The sequence below is a fragment of the Onychostruthus taczanowskii genome, unplaced genomic scaffold (assembly GCF_017590055.1).
Source record: "Onychostruthus taczanowskii isolate IOZ18803 unplaced genomic scaffold, ASM1759005v1 scaffold52, whole genome shotgun sequence".
Lineage (NCBI taxonomy): Eukaryota > Metazoa > Chordata > Aves > Passeriformes > Passeridae > Onychostruthus > Onychostruthus taczanowskii.
The window spans coordinates 7158270-7177078 of NW_024502791.1; the positions used below are offsets into that span (position 1 = coordinate 7158270).

Sequence of the window (18809 nt, forward strand, 5' to 3'; positions counted from 1 at the left end):
GAATAATTGATATAATTTATGGTTTTATTGGTGGGAGCCATTAAATTCCCTCCTCCCAAGCAGCATTAGGGAGGAAGCTTGGCAACATGCAGTAAAAAATGGAACAGCTATTTAAAGAAAGAAAAGGACAAGAAAATCTTATTGGGCTTTCTGAACATGATAACACTGAACAAGGCAGAGTTTCCAAATATCCACTTCTAAAAGTATTTTCTAGTAAATGGAGCCAGTGTACTGTCAATGTTACAGGTTTTTCAGTGGAAGTTTTACAAGGTCTACCTTTGAAACAACCCCACTTATTTTTTATCTTATGCATGCTAACTTAATAATGTCAACTCGGAATTTGTATTGTTTCTGGATTCTGTGCTGCAAGTGAAATTATGGGAAGGGTGGCAAATGCTCTATTACAGTCTCTATTACATAAGGCTCATGTGGGGTCATTTCTGATATTCTGCTCTGCTCTGATTAGGATTACATCAAGGTGCTGGCTAACAGAAATAAGTCATAGGCTTTATCTAGCCAAAGTTAGTGTATGTCAAACATAAATATATACCTGAAATAGCCTTCCAAAACTCCAGTTTTGGTTAAATAGAAGAGACTGGCATTTTTAGGGTACAGTTTATTGTACTATAGTGTAGATATCTATGTTCCACTTAAAACAATTTTGTCCTAAAATTGCTTGTTTCTTAGCATTAATTGAAAAAAAAATCCCCACATGTACATGGTGCTTTTTAAGTTAGGTGAGAAGAAACCTCCAACAAAAAATTAGTCTACACTGTCCTGCATGTACCCAGCAGTGAGTGTGGAGCATGAAGCATGGACATGGTAGTTAAGGAAGCTGGAGAGTGCTGTTTGGTGGGTCCTTATCAAAGCTAAAGCTATAAGCCTTTAATTTGAACAAACATGTGAGTTTTAACGCTCTACCATGATCTGGGGAAAACCCCCTAGCTGATAATGTTGGCTTTGAGTTTGATGGAAGAACCTGCCTGAGCAATGGATGTGTCTAGGCTTTCATGATTTACTCAGTTTTGCAGACTCCAGCTTCTATGAGCATGTCAGAAAAGTCTATAGGTTTTTAGGCTTTGAGCAGCACAATTCTGTATATACTGAAGATTCGTAAGTAAACTAAATAAATTGTTTTGAAAACAAAGGTGTCAGCTTTTACTCATTGCAGGATTTTTCAGTTTATTTATTTTTAATATGATTCTGGAAGCAATTGCTTTCTGTTTTCTCATTTAAAGCTGTGCCATGGTGTGGCCCTGGCCAAACAATAGAACAAGCTATGTATCTGCCAAGGATATCGTGATTCTCTGATTCTGTCCCAGCGGGCTGGAGTTAAAATAATCCAGCTGGCTCAGCAGTTATGTGGATGCCATTTATGGCAGCACAGTATAAGTGGCAGGACGACTAACTCAGGGCTTCCTTTATCATTTTGCCTTCCCTGCTTTAGGCCCACCAGGACTGGATTTGCACAGTCAGAAATGCTGATTCTTCTGACTTCAGCTCCTTGTATTGTACTGTCTCTGACAGCACAGTCCAGCTGTTTATTCATGTTTAATACATCTCCTAAGGGCTTTTGTAAAGGAAACAAACTGCCCCTTCAAGGAAAGCAGCAAACAACCTAATCTCAGCTGCATTTTACACAAATTACAGTGACTTGATTCCTACTGTGCCTCAGCCTGTGGCACAGAGCGTCTGGGACACTGTCGAGTTTTCTCTGCTTTTCACGTCTGCTCAGTAAAGATGTAACTTATAAAATTTTTTATATGTGAGGGAGTGAACTACATACCTGCTGTGTATCTAATTGAAAGGCACAATTGATGGTGTCACCTCAGCCTGCTACATGGCATCCTGTGTGAGCTGTGTGGTGGGCACTGCCACATGGAGCTGCACTATTGCTACTGAAAGGCATGCTCCTCTCATGCAGGCTGAATAACAGTGCTTGGCTCCTCTAAAATATCCTTCTCAGTGTTGAGGATCTGCAGGATGAAGCTCTATATCCTTTCTGTTGTGTTCTGAATGCCAGTTCCTCTGCTCACATTGCTTGCTGAAGCACAAAGTGCAGTATATTCCATTTGACATTAACACAAGGTCTTTTATGGACTTTGAAAAATGATGCTATTCAAGCATATGGCAAATAGGACCAAAACCTATTTGCACCTAGAGGTGCAATTTACACGTAGAGGTGAGATTCCTTACATCACAGAGTGGTTGTCCAGCCAAATAGTGAGGTCATTTTGAATAATATGCAAAGGATAGAAGTGGATTTTCCAAGATTGAGATTTGGTCTCCTTAACATGAGTGTCAGGAACACAATGTCCTTTTCTGGTGCCTTTTCAGACCTCTATATGCTTTGACTACAATAAAGTGTTTTGCCTGCAGGTTATTATTCAAATGTTTATAATATTTCGGGGTTTAGGTACAATCCATTTTGCTTATCTTGATTCATCTGCATGGGGGTGCCATGGGTCTCTGTCAAATAGAGGTGACCTTGAGTATCTGAGACATCTCCAGGGCACTGGTTAATGTGAGATACTGAAGCTTTGTGCTCTGCTGAATTAGCAAATTGATGCTAGGTACCTAATGTGTCAATTTGTGATGCTGTTATTTAGGCAACTGTGTAAAGCCCTGGGTGCCTCTGCCTACAGAGGTGTTCGAAGCTCCTCCTTCCAGACATGAATAAGAAGAAAGTCTATTTGGTTGTTATTAATCTCATTGTAGAGAAGACATGTAAAACAGTTCAATGCCTTGCATCCTAGATGTGCCCATTTTTCTTCATTCCTTGATTTATTTATGTCAAAGTAGTTTATGCAACTAGCTCACATGTACATTGTAGACATTAAGTCAGATCATTATAATTTCACTCAGGAGGTAATACCTGATGAACAAAAGACACAACCTGCTGTTACCTAATCATAAGATCTCTGCTTAAAATCTGCAAGACTACAAAGAAAAGCAGAGACCAAACACCTGTGGAGAATGTAGCTTTGATATGCATAGTGTGTAGCTCATTAATTGGCTACTGTTTGGCCCAGTGTGGTTAATATTATAAACATCTTGTGACATTGCAGTGCTGTAATGTATCTGATTTTATTGTGGACCAGTCAATTCAAATCAGAATAGATTTTTACTAGAACAGATGCAGCTGGTATTTGGGTATTTTTAGTAGATAATATCTATGAAGATTTATTTTTCTTATAGAGATGTTGGGTAAAGGGGTCAAGCAACTAGGATGGAATATTTAATTGGTAAAATTGTATCAGCCCATACAATAGAGTACCCTGAGTTTACTTTGAGGTTGTGGATACCAAATATAGCTAATTAAGCATTATGGTAATTGGTTCATAAAAATTTAAAAAGGTGAAACCTATAAACTTTCTACAATTGTTTTTCAATAGGCTTTTTATCATATCTTGTATTTGTATTCTTTTTTCCAATCTTTGATTGTGACGATAAGACACTTGTATTTTGTTAAAGTAACTCTGATCTTTCTCTAAAGGCAATAGCTCATTTTTGTATTTTTGTGGACACTCATTTTCATTAATAGTTGGATTAAGTATTTTTTATCAGCCAATGAATTAACAAATCAAAACACAGAACAAGAAAAACTCACCTCATGGAACTCATGCTGTGCAAAAATAAGTGTTTATTTTTTTCACATCAATATCTTCAGCTTAGGAAGTAGTTTGAGATATAACATGCTGTGTCCTATTTCTTTCTAGGTCTCCTATGTAAAAGCTATCGACATTTGGATGGCTGTGTGTCTTCTCTTTGTCTTTGCTGCTTTGCTGGAATATGCAGCAGTCAACTTTGTTTCACGGCAGCACAAAGAGTTTCTGAGGCTTCGGAGAAGGCAAAGAAGACAAAACAAGGTACAGCTGCTCTTTACCTGGGGAGACTGAACATGCCCTGGCAGCCCTGCTAACGTGAAGCTGATTTCCTACCTCACTTCTTGCCCTTGCAGGAGAGTCTTTTTTCTAAAATTTCCTTTTCAGTGATTTACTCCTTGATAAAGAGCTCAGATTGGGTTTATTTGCAGTGTATTAAGTTATCAACAAATGTCAGTAATTGGTCGCCAGTTCCAAGAATTCTCTTCTCTTCATGGAACTGCTGAGGCAGCTGGACCTTTACAAATACTGGGCTACGTGGCAGCACCATTGGATAAGGAACTCTTGGGTGCAATGACACAGACAGAGGAATGATATTACCCAGGTGTGCTGTCATCAGGACATGCCTGAGACCTGTCTTTTCTAGTGCTGTCCTAGCTAGCTATGCTAAAATGGGAGGTTCCCTAGGAGAGCCCATTGCATTGATTTGCAGTTCTGCCCTCACTGTTACACCACCAGCGGCTGGTGTCTTTCCCAGCTGAAACCGTGAAACATGGCCATTTTAAAAAAGGAGGAGGATTAGGAGAATTTCTTTCTGATTCTGTCATTTCACAGTTTGTAACTGATGCAAACTTCAAATTTTTAGCAAAATACCTTTTCGTGAGTGTCACTATCACAGAATGTTATGCCAGTGTCTGACATGTAGAAGAGGGGATTGTTTGTAACCTAGATGTCAGTCTAGAAATAATTTTAGGAAGTCTGTCCATCTGTCCTGGATTGTTCTGTTTGTTTTTTTTTCAGTAAATGGGAAGACAAGAGTAGACATTAAATTGAGTTTTATTCGAGTCATGATCATTCACATGTCTAGAGAATCTGGAACTATAAACACTACATATATATTTGCTAGGTGAAGTAAGTATTTGCTTGAGCTGCACGAGTGCACAAGCCACAAATAATGGTTTCCCTTACAATAGGGATGACAACAATGGCACAGGGCATTTGTGTTTTGACAGGTCTGTCTAATCAATGTTCTGTAGCTAATGTAATATTTGATGGGTACTCTGGGAAGAAAGCTGTTCTCTAGTTTAATATTATTGTCAGATGAATTGAGATTCCAGTGAAGATTAGATTACAGGAGAGAGCAGAGAAGCTTGCCTGTCTACAGGCCTCATGCACTGCCTCTGGAAGCCTTTGTTTTCAAACCCAGCATGGCAGCAGCAGAAGCTTCTGTATGACATCTGTAGTTTCATTTTTGGATGCAAGATCTGTTTTAGAGGTGAACAAGTAACCGTCCTTGGTAAGTAACAGTATCCAGTGACATTACTCAAGTTTATGAGATTTTGGTCCATGGAAGTGGTCATTCATCTGCTTCGTAAACTATTATTTTGGTGACTGTGAAAAGAAAGTTATTTAAGACCAAATCATCAGAAGACTTGTGTTTATCCTAAGCCATGTGGTACCCGGGTTCTTTGCAAAATAGGTAACAACATAATTAAGTACAGGGAAATATGCAGCTGAGTAAGCCAGACCTATCCATTTGCATAAACTTGCTTTTTTCCTATGAATCTGGTTGCACAAATTTCAAAATAGGGAACAATGTTACTAAGGCAGTTTCTTTAGGAGGTATTATTTGCATCTTTGTACTTGATTTTGTCTCTCACGATTTTCTCAGTTTATTTTGTCTTGAAAGTGATTCTCATTGTTTTGCATGATGGTCTTCTCTAACTGAGCCATTCTTCTCTTTGCGTGTTGTGTGTGTGTGTGTCGTCATGCTGCTGCTGTGGTATTCCCATTCTTGCTGCTGCTATCTATGCTGACACTCTGGGGACAGGCACAGACTGTGGCTGTTGGGAATGCGAGCGTTGAGTCCGTGCGGCGCATGAATGGCTTGCGGAGCAAAGAGTCATCAGCTTACGGGACAGTGAATCAGATCGGCAATTCAAGTTTGAGGGTAAAGCTGCAGTGAGAAAGAGAAAGCAAGAGAGTTTTAGTATGTGCAACGATGCCATAAATCAGCAAAATGGACCATTTTGATTGGCATCACTAGTAGTCTCTTGCATTCTCTTTGCTAAATGCCCCCACAAAATACACAGTACTGTCCCCAGCATGAACAGCAGTTTCATGTTGTACATTCTTATGGCCCACCCTTGTGCTTGCTTTTTACTGCGGCTGGGCTATGCCACCCCTATTCCAAACCTCTTAAGGAAAGTGCATGCACATTCAGCAGCTTGGTCCTGTGTAAAGATAGAGTGAATGGGGTGGGGGGGAGAGGGCCATAGGAAATGCCTTCAGACAGTAAATCCCACGTTGTGTCATCTTCCAGATGAGCGTGTTCCACCAGAATGTGGTATGTATAACAAAATGTTTTGTTGCTGTGGTATTTATTCCTGAACTGTCAACCTGCAGCCTTCCTCATCGTGATGTCCTGAGCCCTGCTTAGTGGAGTATGAATAGCTATGAATGAAAAAAGTATTTCCTTAGTTTCTTTTTATTTGCTTGGAGCAGAGCCATGAAGGTGAAATCTTTTACACTGTGTAACGTAGTAGATCAGAAGCAATATGATAGCAGCTGATACATCCAGATTAGGAGTGAGTTGTGGAGGAAATAAAATCAATGATGGAGAAAGAATGAGCTTACTGTGCAGCTCACTGCTTGCTACTAGTGGCAGAGGAATGAAATGTGTTCATTTAAATAAAATGGGACTGGGGTTTTAATCTTTCAGGACTTGATTTCCCAGAACAAAAACATTGTCTGAGCCACTCTTGAGCTGTAAAGGGTTTACAACTTTGATTAAGCTCTGTAAAGTCGTGATATTATAAAATGCAGATGAATTCAGTGAATTTTGTACATGTAAAGGGACTTAGTAGCTTCCAAAATCAAAGCAAAACCCACAGTTCATATTACACAGCGAAATTAAGATAGAGAGTTTACAATGCAATAAATCATTCACTTTCAGAGCTACAACATCAAGCAGTAGAAGAGAGCCTTAATTTCTTAGTACTTTCTATTGTAGAACTAACCATATTTACATATATACAAAAACTGCATATAAAAATAAAAAAAAATCAGGGTTTCTCTAGGAGGTATGAGCAGGATTAGTATGCTGCCTGTGAAAACCTGATGCATACAGCTGCCGAGGTAGTCCAAGTAAGTACTCAGTGCTGCACTCACAAAGTGCTGGCAGTCCAGTTAAAGTTTGTGTAAGCTGTGGTTATCCCCTCCTTTAGGTAAGCTCGCAGAAACCTCTCCTCTCCTTTAGAATCCTGTGCATTACAGACAGCCAGGGCAGTACTCAGAGGGGCCGTGTCGCTGCAGTGCTTTTGCTGCAGAGCCCTAAGAGCTGGAGCTGCTCTGGTATTGCTTTCCCCTGGAGAACTCCCATCACATAAGTGATGCACACTTGAGAGGTCAACAGAGGAGACATAGCAAGGCAGAGGTTTCTGGAGCAATGCTACCATGGTTGCAGCTTTCTGCTCAAGAGAAGGACGTTTATGCACAGAAGAGAGCATAGCAGCAGTGCCTGTGGTGCCACAAGGAGCCTCACAAGCAGGGAACTTGACTCGTTGAGGTATTGCTCACTGAACCAAAGCTTATGTTGAATGCAAATGTGAAAGTCATAGTCAAGAGAAGACAGTATAAGAGTGTGGTTGAGTATCTGTACTGCATCACTCAGTGCTAATCTAGGGAGAGGACAAAGGTGCTGAAGCACACCTGGCCACGATTCCTGGATTTGCAACTTGATCTACAGGACAAGAAAATACTCAGTTTTGTAAGCCTGTATCTCTGGCACTGCTTTTTTTATTGTCTGTGCTGGGTCTTGTTCTTAGTGCTGCAACCCTCAGACCAGTTAGTCTGAGCAGACATCTTAAGAGACCATCAAATCTCCTAAATCAAGCATCAGGTTGTTAATGTTTTTCTAGGAAAAGTCTGGGTTGTATTGTTGATCATCCAGAAATTATAATACAGATGAACCATTTGAAAAGACAGCTTTAACAGGACCTGTTGGCATCTTCCACACATACAAAATCTCTATATCCTCAGGTTATCAGTGCTTCACTCTGTCTGTCTTCCCTATACAATTTTTCTTGGAGGAAGCATTCAAAGTTCGCCCTAAACGTTCATGTAGTCTTTCTACTCAAGTTAAATCCACCCATCAGTTGGAATACTTGATTGCTGCAAGATATGGTTGCCTATTTCTTTTATATCATGGTATAATAGAGAGAATACAGGCTGCAGAAGCCAGGAGCCTAATGGTACTGAGGAGGTAGTGAAGTTTCATGATATTAAAATCTAAATTTTTATGGTGCCAGATCACTTGACAGAAAATAAATTATTTTTAAAATATTATTTTTAATAATTAAACATTATTTCTTAGTTTTAAAAATTATGGGCTTCCAAGGAAGCAAAACTGTTCACACAGGTTCAATCATCCCTTTTTGAAAACAATAATTATTGTGTTATATGATCAGTAGTCAAAATTACTCACGGTACATTAGTATTCATATCATCATCTCAAAGATGACTTCCTAAATTATATGTGTGATGGTTACCACTGTGACCAAGACTAGGAGTTAAGTTTGGGATTGTTATTAGTGTTAAAAGCCATAAGTTATAGCTTGAATGAAGAACTGTGCAGCTGGAAGATGTGACAGGTTTAATCCCATGTGCAGGGCACATGGAGCAATACAAATAACAATGCTGCAACCAAGGGGGTTCATATGCATGCATATTAGCAAAGGGGTCACAAATGGTGTTCTCAAATGAAAGAGCTGGGACTGGGACTAAGTGTGATTACAGAAACAAAGGATAACCCTCTAAGCAAAGCTGGAAGCACCTGGTGAAATGCTTCAGAGAATTGTTGGCCTTTGGATGGAGATGCCAGTGGTGAAGCAAGTACCACAAGTGCCCAAACAAAGTTACTGAAATAATATAGTACTTCTACCTTTCAAAAGGAGAATATATTTGCATTGAGTAACATCAGCTTCTATAGACCATCTCTATCATTTTAATCATACTGAAATCCCTCTGTCAGATCCCCCAAATAATATTCTAAGGTTTTCTAGACTTGCCCATTGAAAAAAAATCAGTGCTTTCAGCCTGACTTTGCCTTTAAAGCACTTGGCACCGCTGTCCCTGGTGGGAATGTTTTCCTGCTGCCACCCGTGTGCGCCGCATTCGGCGGGAGGCTGTGTACGCTCCGCGTTATGTAAGGTACCGCATCATGTGAATAATGGAAGTGCTCAAGGAAAGCCCTTTTGCTGAGCTATTTTTGGTACTCACTGAACAAGCTCAAACACATGAGTTTCATTGTGAAAAATAGAAATCTGAGTCTGAATGGCTTTTTTCTCTCTCTCTCATTTTGCTTACTTAATGGATTAAAGCGCATGTAGCTTCTGCCGTAGATGAACACCCTCAAGATACTGTGGTTACTTTTATTTCTCCAGGATAATTGCATTAGTGCTTTAATGTAACTGTGCAGAAAAAAAGTCCAGTAGAAGATAAATACACCAAAATTATCATTTAGCTTGAAGTTATAGTCCCACATACAACTGCAGTGAATATTTAGCTGTAGTTAAACAATAGACACAATTCACTGCATCATGTTGCCATGTCACTTTGTGGCTTCATCTAAATGTCCTTGTCTGTCTTTATATTGAGCATGAATAAGCTCACAATGGACCTAGTTAATATCAGTGAAAGTATCTGTATTGTTTATAAAATGGACATACCTCACATACTTTAAACATTTAAAAAGACCATCATCTCAAGTTTGAAAATTATCTTGATATAAATCCTTAGTCTAGCTCTAGGCACAAATCTAGAGACATGAGTTCCCAAAGAAAGAGCAACCTGTAGGAAAAAAAGCAGTACAGCCATGGGGGTGGTATCCACGCAATGGATCAAAAAATTCTAATAAGAGCAGTCTGACCAGATGGAGAGACTAAGTTTACTGGAAATGTAGATTTTTCAGTGAAAAGCAAATACAGAAAAAGAAACAAGGGAAGAGAAAAATCAGGTTTCATAGTGTCCTGTTTGCAAGGGTAATTGAAATTGAAATGGAAGCTTTTCCACCTCCCTTACTGGAGAAGGGTAGGTTAAACATTCTAAACAAATTACTGTGTTTTGTGTGTTTTACTGCATCAGATACAAAAAGGTGATGGACTATATGGGGTGATTTTTCACGCCAAACCAAGAAACAGAAGAGAAATTTGATAGTTGCATTTCAAGGGAGAGAATTCTGAAAACCAAATTAAAAAGCCATGAAACTTTCTGTAACAACAGGCAGACTAATTTTTGGAACATGTCATACCAGTTCCTGAGAAAGTCCCAAATATCTAAACAATAATTGAAGTGGGTAGAGTGCTAGTGCCCAAGCCGGAGTAATGGAATACAGGTACCAGAGTAGAATTAAAACCAGGAGAACAAAATCAGGAGAAAAAAAATTAGAATTTCTGAGGGCAAAACCCCCCAAACAAACAGCACAAAACCAAACCAAAAAGAAGCCACAGCAAACAAAAAAACCCAAACAAAAACAAGCAAAAAAGGAAACACACAGAAAATGAGAACAAGGAAACCATGGCTAATCTAGAAAGGGTGGAAACCAGAGAAGTGGATAACTGGTGGAGAGAAGTTAAGGCTGCAGAATGATGAATTTTTATACCCACTGAACTGGTCAGTGGTACAACAAGGAGTACTCTGTGGGGCAGGGGACAGATAATGAAACCGTAGGGACCTTGCATGGCACCAAAGCAGCAAGCAGGACATGATGCAGTATAATGACTCACATTGCCCAGCTTGCAAATACTTAAACCAGTTATTCCTTATGGTTAAATAGGATAGGAACAGGACATAAGCTGCAGAACAACAATATTACAGTATTTCCAGTCTGGGGTGAGAAAATGACTGTGTGTTGTACCACATGGGACAGGTAGGACTGGAAAAGTCATGAGTACTGGATGAAGTTTTTTCTTGTTTGCTCAGTAGCGGAACTTGGCTTTAAAAACTCTGAGTCCTCTCTTGTACCTACCCAGCATGCAGTGGCTGAAAGGATTAGCTGTGAACTGACAAGCCTTAGAGACCAAAGTTTGCACTTCACTCGAGTGAGTTTGACCTGGTAGTTACTCATGAACAGCAGGACACACACCAAAAATGAACTCTGCAGTTTTCCAGCTCATGAAAGGTACTCTCCAGCTGGGTGCAAATGTCTTATTTCTTATTATACCTAGGAGAGAGTGCAAACTGAAAATAGGGCAGAGGAAGTTAGAAAGAGATGGGAAATGTTCTTAGTTTTGAAGCTTTAAAGCAACAAGTAGCTTTTCAAGAACCATCTGACACAGGCACCAGATCTTTTTTTTCCAGATTATTTTAGAAAATGGTGATTCTTTCATTGGATGCGTTCTGGCCCACCTCAATTCATGGGGAAAAAAAAAAAAAGGCAGTGAAAGAATTGTCCAATATATGTTAATGATACAAAAATACAAGGAAAGTAGACTTCAGAATTAGTATGTTTAACCTAAGCTGCCCCTACCCAAGACTCCACATACAGAGTGTAAAGCCATCACAATCCCAAGATGTAGGCTTAGGCAGCACAGGAGACAACTTTGTCCCAAATTCATTCCTTTGTTCTTTCATTGTAGGTAGCTTATCTTGACTCTTTTCGTGCCCAGGGTCAGCACCCAGTAAGGCCTTGGTCTCAGGGTTTCTCACTGCTGTGATGGCCAGGTCCTCTTTCCAATGGAGGAAGTGAAGACACCAGGAGGGGAGCAGTTTCTGATCCATCGTTGCCAGGGGTCTGTCGTGATGCTTCATATCAGTTCTGAGTTCTGTCCCAAGCCTCGTTTTCAACAGCAAAAAAAAAAAGTATTTCAGTGTTGGTAAATATAAATTAGTATTTCTACAAGAGAGTGAAGGGGTTGAGCAGTTAGAGCCAAGCATAAGACAGGCTGAGAACGCCAGCACTCTGTACCCGTGTATTCCTACCCTCACTAGCAGCCCTGCTCGCCCTGTGGATCTCCAGAGCATACTACACCAATTGTATCAAATTACATGGAAACTGGTGAGATGGGCAAGGGTTCAGTAGGATCCATGAAATGCATATTTACATCTGACCCAATTAATCCCGTTCTCCACAGGGGATAGAAGCTGCTATTTGAATGTAATTAATTGTGAAGCATTCTGTAATGATGTTGTCCAAATGGCATTGTTCAAAACCAGATTGCATTAGCCAGACTGCTGAAAGCTCATTCTCTCTCAAGTCTGAAAAACTTCATGTGTTCCAGTAAAATCCAGTTTTTACAGTACTTTTAAAAAAGTGGTGTTGAAACCATTTATCTCTCCACCATTTTTTTTTTTTTTCTCCTGGCAGAAAACAGCCTTGTTTATAGTTATTCCTGTTCAAGTAGACAGCTTTTCTTATGGCAAACTGATCACTCAGAGCCTGATTCTGACACATGTGGCTTGATTTAATGATCAGATGTGTTTATTCCTCTTGATCCACTGCTGGAGAAAGATGCTATTTACTACAATATGATAATTTGTACTTGTGTATTTCTCTTGTGGCCTGATATTTTAATTTGGTTGGTTGGTTGGTTGGGTTTTTGTTGGTGGTTTTTGTGGGTTTTATTTTTGTCTGGGAATTTTTTTTTGGTGGGGCATAACACTAATCTTGCGCTCATGTTACCGGGAGTAGATGGATAGGATAGTTGAGGAAGGAGATTTTCTTTTCTACAACATGAGGAGGGGGCTAGGGATAGTTGCACTGGAAGAAATAAACACCTTGAAACCCTACATATTCTGAGCACTTGTGGCTGAGTATTGCCAGAATCCTCACAAAGACTCATTTTGATTTGGGAGCACCTGAAAACTCTATGCTAAGCCAAACAATAAGTCACTAAAAGTTTACTCACTTCCACTCTCTGTGAACTCCCAACAGTATCTCAGAGCTGTCCACTGGCTCTTCCCACACTTTACGTCTTTACTACAGCAGGATCAATGTCAAGAAGGACTTGCTATTGAAAAGTTCCATTTTCCAGTGGCTGCTTGAATATGTCTGGCATACTGAGCATGCCAGAGTGTTTTTAGCTCCTGGAGAAACAGATTGGAAAGGTCAGAAAACGCTACTGTGTTTGCCAATACACATGAGGTGCCAGAAGTCCAGAATTCTACCTGTGAATTTCTGCATTGATCCTGTAACTTCTCTCTGAGCAAGGACGTAACTCTTAAAGTCATTTAATTTCTAACTTGTGTATGTAATTTTTCATACGGATACTGTGTGTGCATTTGTACATACAAATAATCCACCTGCATAAGTGAATTTTTTTACCAAGGGTCCAAGGTTTTATTTTCTCTGCAATAACATGACAAGACTCTTAGGAGACAGGACACCTTTGTCTTCATGCTTCACCTCACTCTCTTCAAGTGGTTCTCCATGTGTGTTCTGATATAACCCTTTCTGCTAGTCATGTGGAAGTGTTCTGCCTGTGACTCATTCTTTTTTCTCTTAAGTCTTCCCAAGCCTGCTGGTGGTAGAGACTTGCTTTCAGGTTCTCTGTAATCTTCATCTGTCAAAAGAATAACTACTTTAGAATTGAGATCACAAACTCTGTTCATTAGATATTACCTGAGTTGCACAAATGTGAGATCTTGCACACCATTCTAGTAAAGAAAGTTGTGTATTTCCTCTTCAGGATGTAATGTCTTAAAGGCATCTGCAAGTAGCATCCTTGACACTCTCTAGCACAAAGTTTCCATGAAATTTATCTATCTGTTGTCTGTTAACTTATGCCAGCTTTCTTTTTGACTTCCTCAGTGGGATAAGGCACCAAGTCTACTCCTTTGCCCCATCAGCAGAATTTTAATCTTTTAGGCTTTTTTTGTGTGCTGATCCTCACAGGCAAGAGAAATTCTAGCAAGTCTAATCAAGTATGATGCCACTACAGGCTGGTGAGATAGAGAGAACTTGTGCATCACAGGACGCTCTTTTACAGCCCTTGGCAACTTCTGTCTGGAAGTCCTTCAAGGTCCTAATTCTCTTTTTTCACCATTACATACCTAGTTAGATGAATTAAGGGGTATTTGTCTGGTGCAAGTGTTTCATTGCATGTCTAGAATGGGTGGGGTGTACACCAATGAGTGGATAATCAAGTCTTCTGAAAAATCACTATGTGCTCCTGTTGAGTAGTTTTCCTGCCCTGCTAATAGACTATATGTGTTTTACAGTGGCTTCCAGTGGCTCTTGCAGAAGACAATGGCCTTTATTTCAAGATTTGCAAGCTCTTGCCCCATCCTTTCTGGAGGAATAGGGGAAAATTATGCAGCTATTTGACGGCAATTTCCTTGTTTGACCGTAATGACAGCTGATCTTCCATCAGACAGGTCCCTCCTGAGATACAAACAAATACCTCCAAGATATTTATTTTGGAACACACACATGTAAGTGTGTCCAAGACAAAAAGCAGAAGAGGTATAACTTATTTTAGATACTATTCTCCCTCCATTAGCTTTACAGTGTATTTCCCACAGAGGTTTCTGGATTTCTTTTGTGCCTGTCTACTTAGTAATTACCAGTTTTCCCACATATTGGCATATCCTGTCATGCCCAGGCTTCAGTTTTCCTGAATTTATTAACTCTGGTTCTCCTTTTGAGCATCTTACATTTGGGTATCATGCTTCTCACTCCAGCTAGCCTCACCACCATTTCTAGCTATGAATTCTCAAGCAAAATTAAAGAGGATTAGGGTTTTTAAAATTTATCTGCTACTTTCAAAATTATTGCTCCATATAGCTTCTTTTTTTGATTACTTCTCATATGTTTCCTACCAAGTATGAGCTGAGATGCTCGTCCTCATTTGCAAAGCTGTTTTTTGGTTTTTCAACCTACTCACTGTGCTTTTCATGTAGCATTTGTTTTCAGCTTTACCTTTCTAGCTAGCAACAATCTAATTTCTTATCATGAACCCCATAAAACTGGATTCCTATCAGATATATCTTATATCTCTATTACAGATTATTTTTTTAAATGCTTGTAGACAATTGTTTTAGCAATGCCTGTGGAATGGCATAACATTGAATTTAGATTCTTGTTTTCAGGTTTACATCTTAGGAAAAACAGACTTGCCACCTCTGTAAGCTAAACATGCATCATTATAGTCGTAAAATGAAGGGATTTGGTAGGAACATTTATTTGGGTCATTATCCAGACTTTTGAGTTAAATAGCCAGTGTAGCTTTGAAATTCATGAGGCAGTTGTTCAGCAGCTGGCCACATCTCTGTGCTGTGGGAAGCTCCATCTGGAGATCAAAAACTCCAAGGAGGCTGCCCTGTGTTGGGCCAGGGCTCTGCCTTGCACGGGAAGCTCTGTGTGGCAGCAGTCCGTCCTTGATGCATCCTCCTGGGCTCCAAGACTTTGCAGCTCAAGGACTTTCTAAACCAGAGGTGGTATTTTTGTGATGAGCAGCCTTTGCTATTTATGGATAGAGCAGTCAGTTCAATGTGATGATTCATGAATTATTAAAATACTTTTTTAAAACTTGCTATGAGTTGTTCATATTAGGTCTGCATCACCTGTGGGACTAGGCATATGTATGGCCACTGGAGCCAACAGGAGTGCAAGCCAGGAGAGAAAAGGGTATTGGAAGTGGAGGAAGACCTGGTGTGAGGTGAATCCAAAGATAGAAATGACCAAAGCTCTGCATTAGATGAAAGCAAACAGGATGACTAATGGTTTTGCCAATTGCAGCGCATTTTCACAGTGTTTGGTGGGTATTTGCCGCAAGCAAAGTAACCCTGAGTTCAGTGGCTGTGCCTCCAAGGAGGGCAGGGTTGCAAGAGGAGGGAGGGGAGGCAGTTGTGCTAGTTTTCTTTCCTTGTCTGATGTATTTCTGTTTGCACAATTACACGAGCAACAGCAGGAGTAAAATCAGCACATTTAGGGATTTAGAATAAGACAATTTCATTCTGCCATTTCTGGTTTCTCAGTTTGTGGTTGGGGGTGACTGGTGGTCCTTAGCCCACGCAAAGAAGAAAAATCAATGGTGAAAACAAGATTATTTGCTCTCATAATTAAAAGCATTTGTAAAAGGAAATCATTAAACACTAAGTCAGTGCTGCTGTTCCAAACGTTCACCTTGGCTTTAGACTTTATATTAAAGTAATTGATTATCTAGCTGTTTCAGTTCTCTTTTAAAATGTCTTTGAGAACTGACATTGTGTCCCTTATCTTGAAGATGTCCTAGATTTGTGTGTCATGAACTCTGGTGGAGTCAGTTTTATATTTTTTGCTAATGGGTTGGTCTTTTATTATTCTGCCCTTACTGTTACCTGTGCTGGATGTTCATGCAATGGAGACACAAAATGTGCTTTTTTTCATAGGGACCAACCAGGAGTGTGAAGAAAAAGTAATAACAAAGTCGAGAGAGGGTAGCTTTTTTCAGACATAGAAAATGTTGTCTTGCTTCCTAAATGTAAATGCTCCTTTTTTTCAACTTTGCACAAAGGATGTTTTTCCCCAAAGACATGACAGCTCTTTTAAGATGCTCTGGTGCTGTATGCTGCTGTTCTTTGACTTCTAGATACTGAGGATGCCTGTTTATGTTTCCTGTCTCTTATTTGCTCTTTGATCTTTGTTCACTTTCCCTTGCGGCTTATATTGTGTTATTTTGTTGTAAAAATAATCTATTTGAATTTTACTTTTTGATGCATGTGACTCTGCTTTTGTCACACTTCTCTGTTCTGTTACTGCTTTCCTCTTTGGTGAGTTCTCTTGTGAGTATCTGTGTAGCTGGGGTTGAATATCAGACTTATATCATGACAACAGATCTTTTTCATCAGATGCTGTATTTTAATCTAACAGCTACTATTTCAAGAATATTTTTTGAATCCCACGTGAAGCTTATTGATGTTTTTACTGCATGTGGCATCCCAGCCAGTGTTCTCAGCACCTCACTTTTTTTCCTGTCTCTGCTGTATGTTCCTTGCTGCCACACCTGACTCTTGTGAGTCTGTCAAATATTTGCCTCCTTTAGCTATGAAACATGAACCCCATTCTCCCATGGTGAGGTCTTATTTATCTGAGGGGCGATAGAAAGGTATTTAGCCAAAAGCATCATACCCCAGGGGTACAGGGGTGCCCAAAGGGTAATCAGTATGACATGTTGGGATGTAAATTTTGACCTTTCTTTTACCTTAAGTCTTCCCTCCTTGCCTTCAATTTCAGAGTGAAGATGTGTTAGGAATTGGTGCCATATGAATCTGGGGATCTTTTCTGCTGGCAGCTTTCAAACCTTCAAAGCAAAGAGGCTTAGACTTTAGCCTCTTTGCATTTTTAAAGCATTACAATTTAGAGGAAGCTGTTTGGCCTGGACAGTTATTGATTTCTATTCTGCTCTTCAAACTACAAACAGAATTGTAGGATGGCAGGGAACAGGACCAGAAGAGCCCTTGAGAGCCAGCTGGCAGAGCCAGCACCAGGCAGTGCACTGGACAATTTACAGTTGCTGAAAATATTAATCAGTGCTGTTAAACATTCTTCTGTAATGTGCCCAGTATATCAGGAGTGAGTTTAAAAGAGATTGTCAGGGTTTGCTCCTAAGGGAGAGTGTGAGCTGAATTATATCTTTTTGTGGATGTGCTGACCCATAGTTGAGTATTTCCAATTTACATGTTGTAATTCTCTTTGACTTGCAAGTACTTCTGGAGCAAAGGTGAGTAAAAAAGTCTCTGAACAATTATTTACCATTCTGGACAGAAATGGTGATAGGCTTTTTCTGTCCTAACAGTGTTTGCTTCCCCTTCCTTCTGCAGCAACACAGATTACAGCTGCAGATATGCTGCTGAAATACAGCTACACAGGTTTGTATTTTGTAACTCACGCCAATCTTCTACTGAGATACCTGCTTTTTTTGTTTGTGGGATCTCATTCTTTCTCAGCTGCCCTTCACCCTTTAGTCCCTTTTAGAGGCTGCCCTGACTTTAACTTCTGTCTGGACTGAGGAAGCAATTTCTGAACATGTAGATGAGGAGCCAAGATTAATCCAATACTTATTTTGACAGAGATATATAACCTATAAATGCATTATACAGTCTAAAAACAGCCTGCCTGAGCAATTAGCTCAGTAATCAGATATTTTAAAACAGTGGCAGAAGAGCAGAGCTATGGATTATGATGCACAATGATTTAGGTTATTTAATAGAAAGCATGCAGAATTTTAATTACAATCAGGAGATTTTACATTTGCTGCAAGTACTCATGTGAGTTGCTAATGTGACGACCGTGGTATGACAAGGAGGGACCACACAAGACAAGGCTTGAAACCTGGCAGAGAGGAATATAGAGACTATTTCATTTCAGGCCTGCAAGAGAGCACATTTCTGAAATGAATATGTGAGGGAAGCATTGGATTTCTGTGTGAGGAGCTGAAAGTCAGACAAACAGCAGCCATGTATTATCTATGACGGTGAAAAGATCAAATCACTTGTAACCTTTGAAGCAACAGGGAAACCGGACGCAGCGTCGTTCTATAATGATCCAAGAGAGAGCCGTCTCTTTCCTTCCCCTCCCTGGTTATATATAGCTGTTAGAGAGAGCCCTGCTGAGTGGAAAATGGAGCATATGATCAAGGGCAGTCCAGTGAGTCAATTTACTGACTAATACTGTAGATTATCATGTCAAATATATAGCACCAGCAGTATGAACAGTAATGAAGCCTAGTTTATTTCTTTGCTGTAAATTGAAATGAAGATGTGATTGGAATTGTCACACCTTGGATTTATGAGCCATATTCTCTTAATCATCCAAAACAAATTGCTTTATTCTTTATAGTGACTTCTATTTTAGAATCCATTCCAAAATTGGCAAGCTGAAATCATTCATTCAAATGTGTCAAGCACATTTAAAATATCCTCTAGGCCACTCTCCCCTCAGGTGATGGCTCAATGGTCTCACACATTGAAATACCTGCTTCCTTCAGACCCAAAGAAGGGATAACT

At 39.8% G+C, this 18809-nt stretch overlaps 1 protein-coding gene across 2 annotated transcripts in view; it reads left to right on the top strand.

The window, feature by feature from the left end:
• Positions 1-18809, top strand: part of GLRA2 (glycine receptor alpha 2) — a 121046-nt gene that overhangs the window by 90077 nt on the left and 12160 nt on the right. For both annotated transcript variants that reach the window (XM_041416495.1, XM_041416496.1), the window contains exon 8: positions 3720-3869. In XM_041416495.1, the coding sequence (XP_041272429.1) occupies positions 3720-3869 (150 nt within the window). The remainder of the gene's footprint in view (positions 1-3719; positions 3870-18809) is intronic.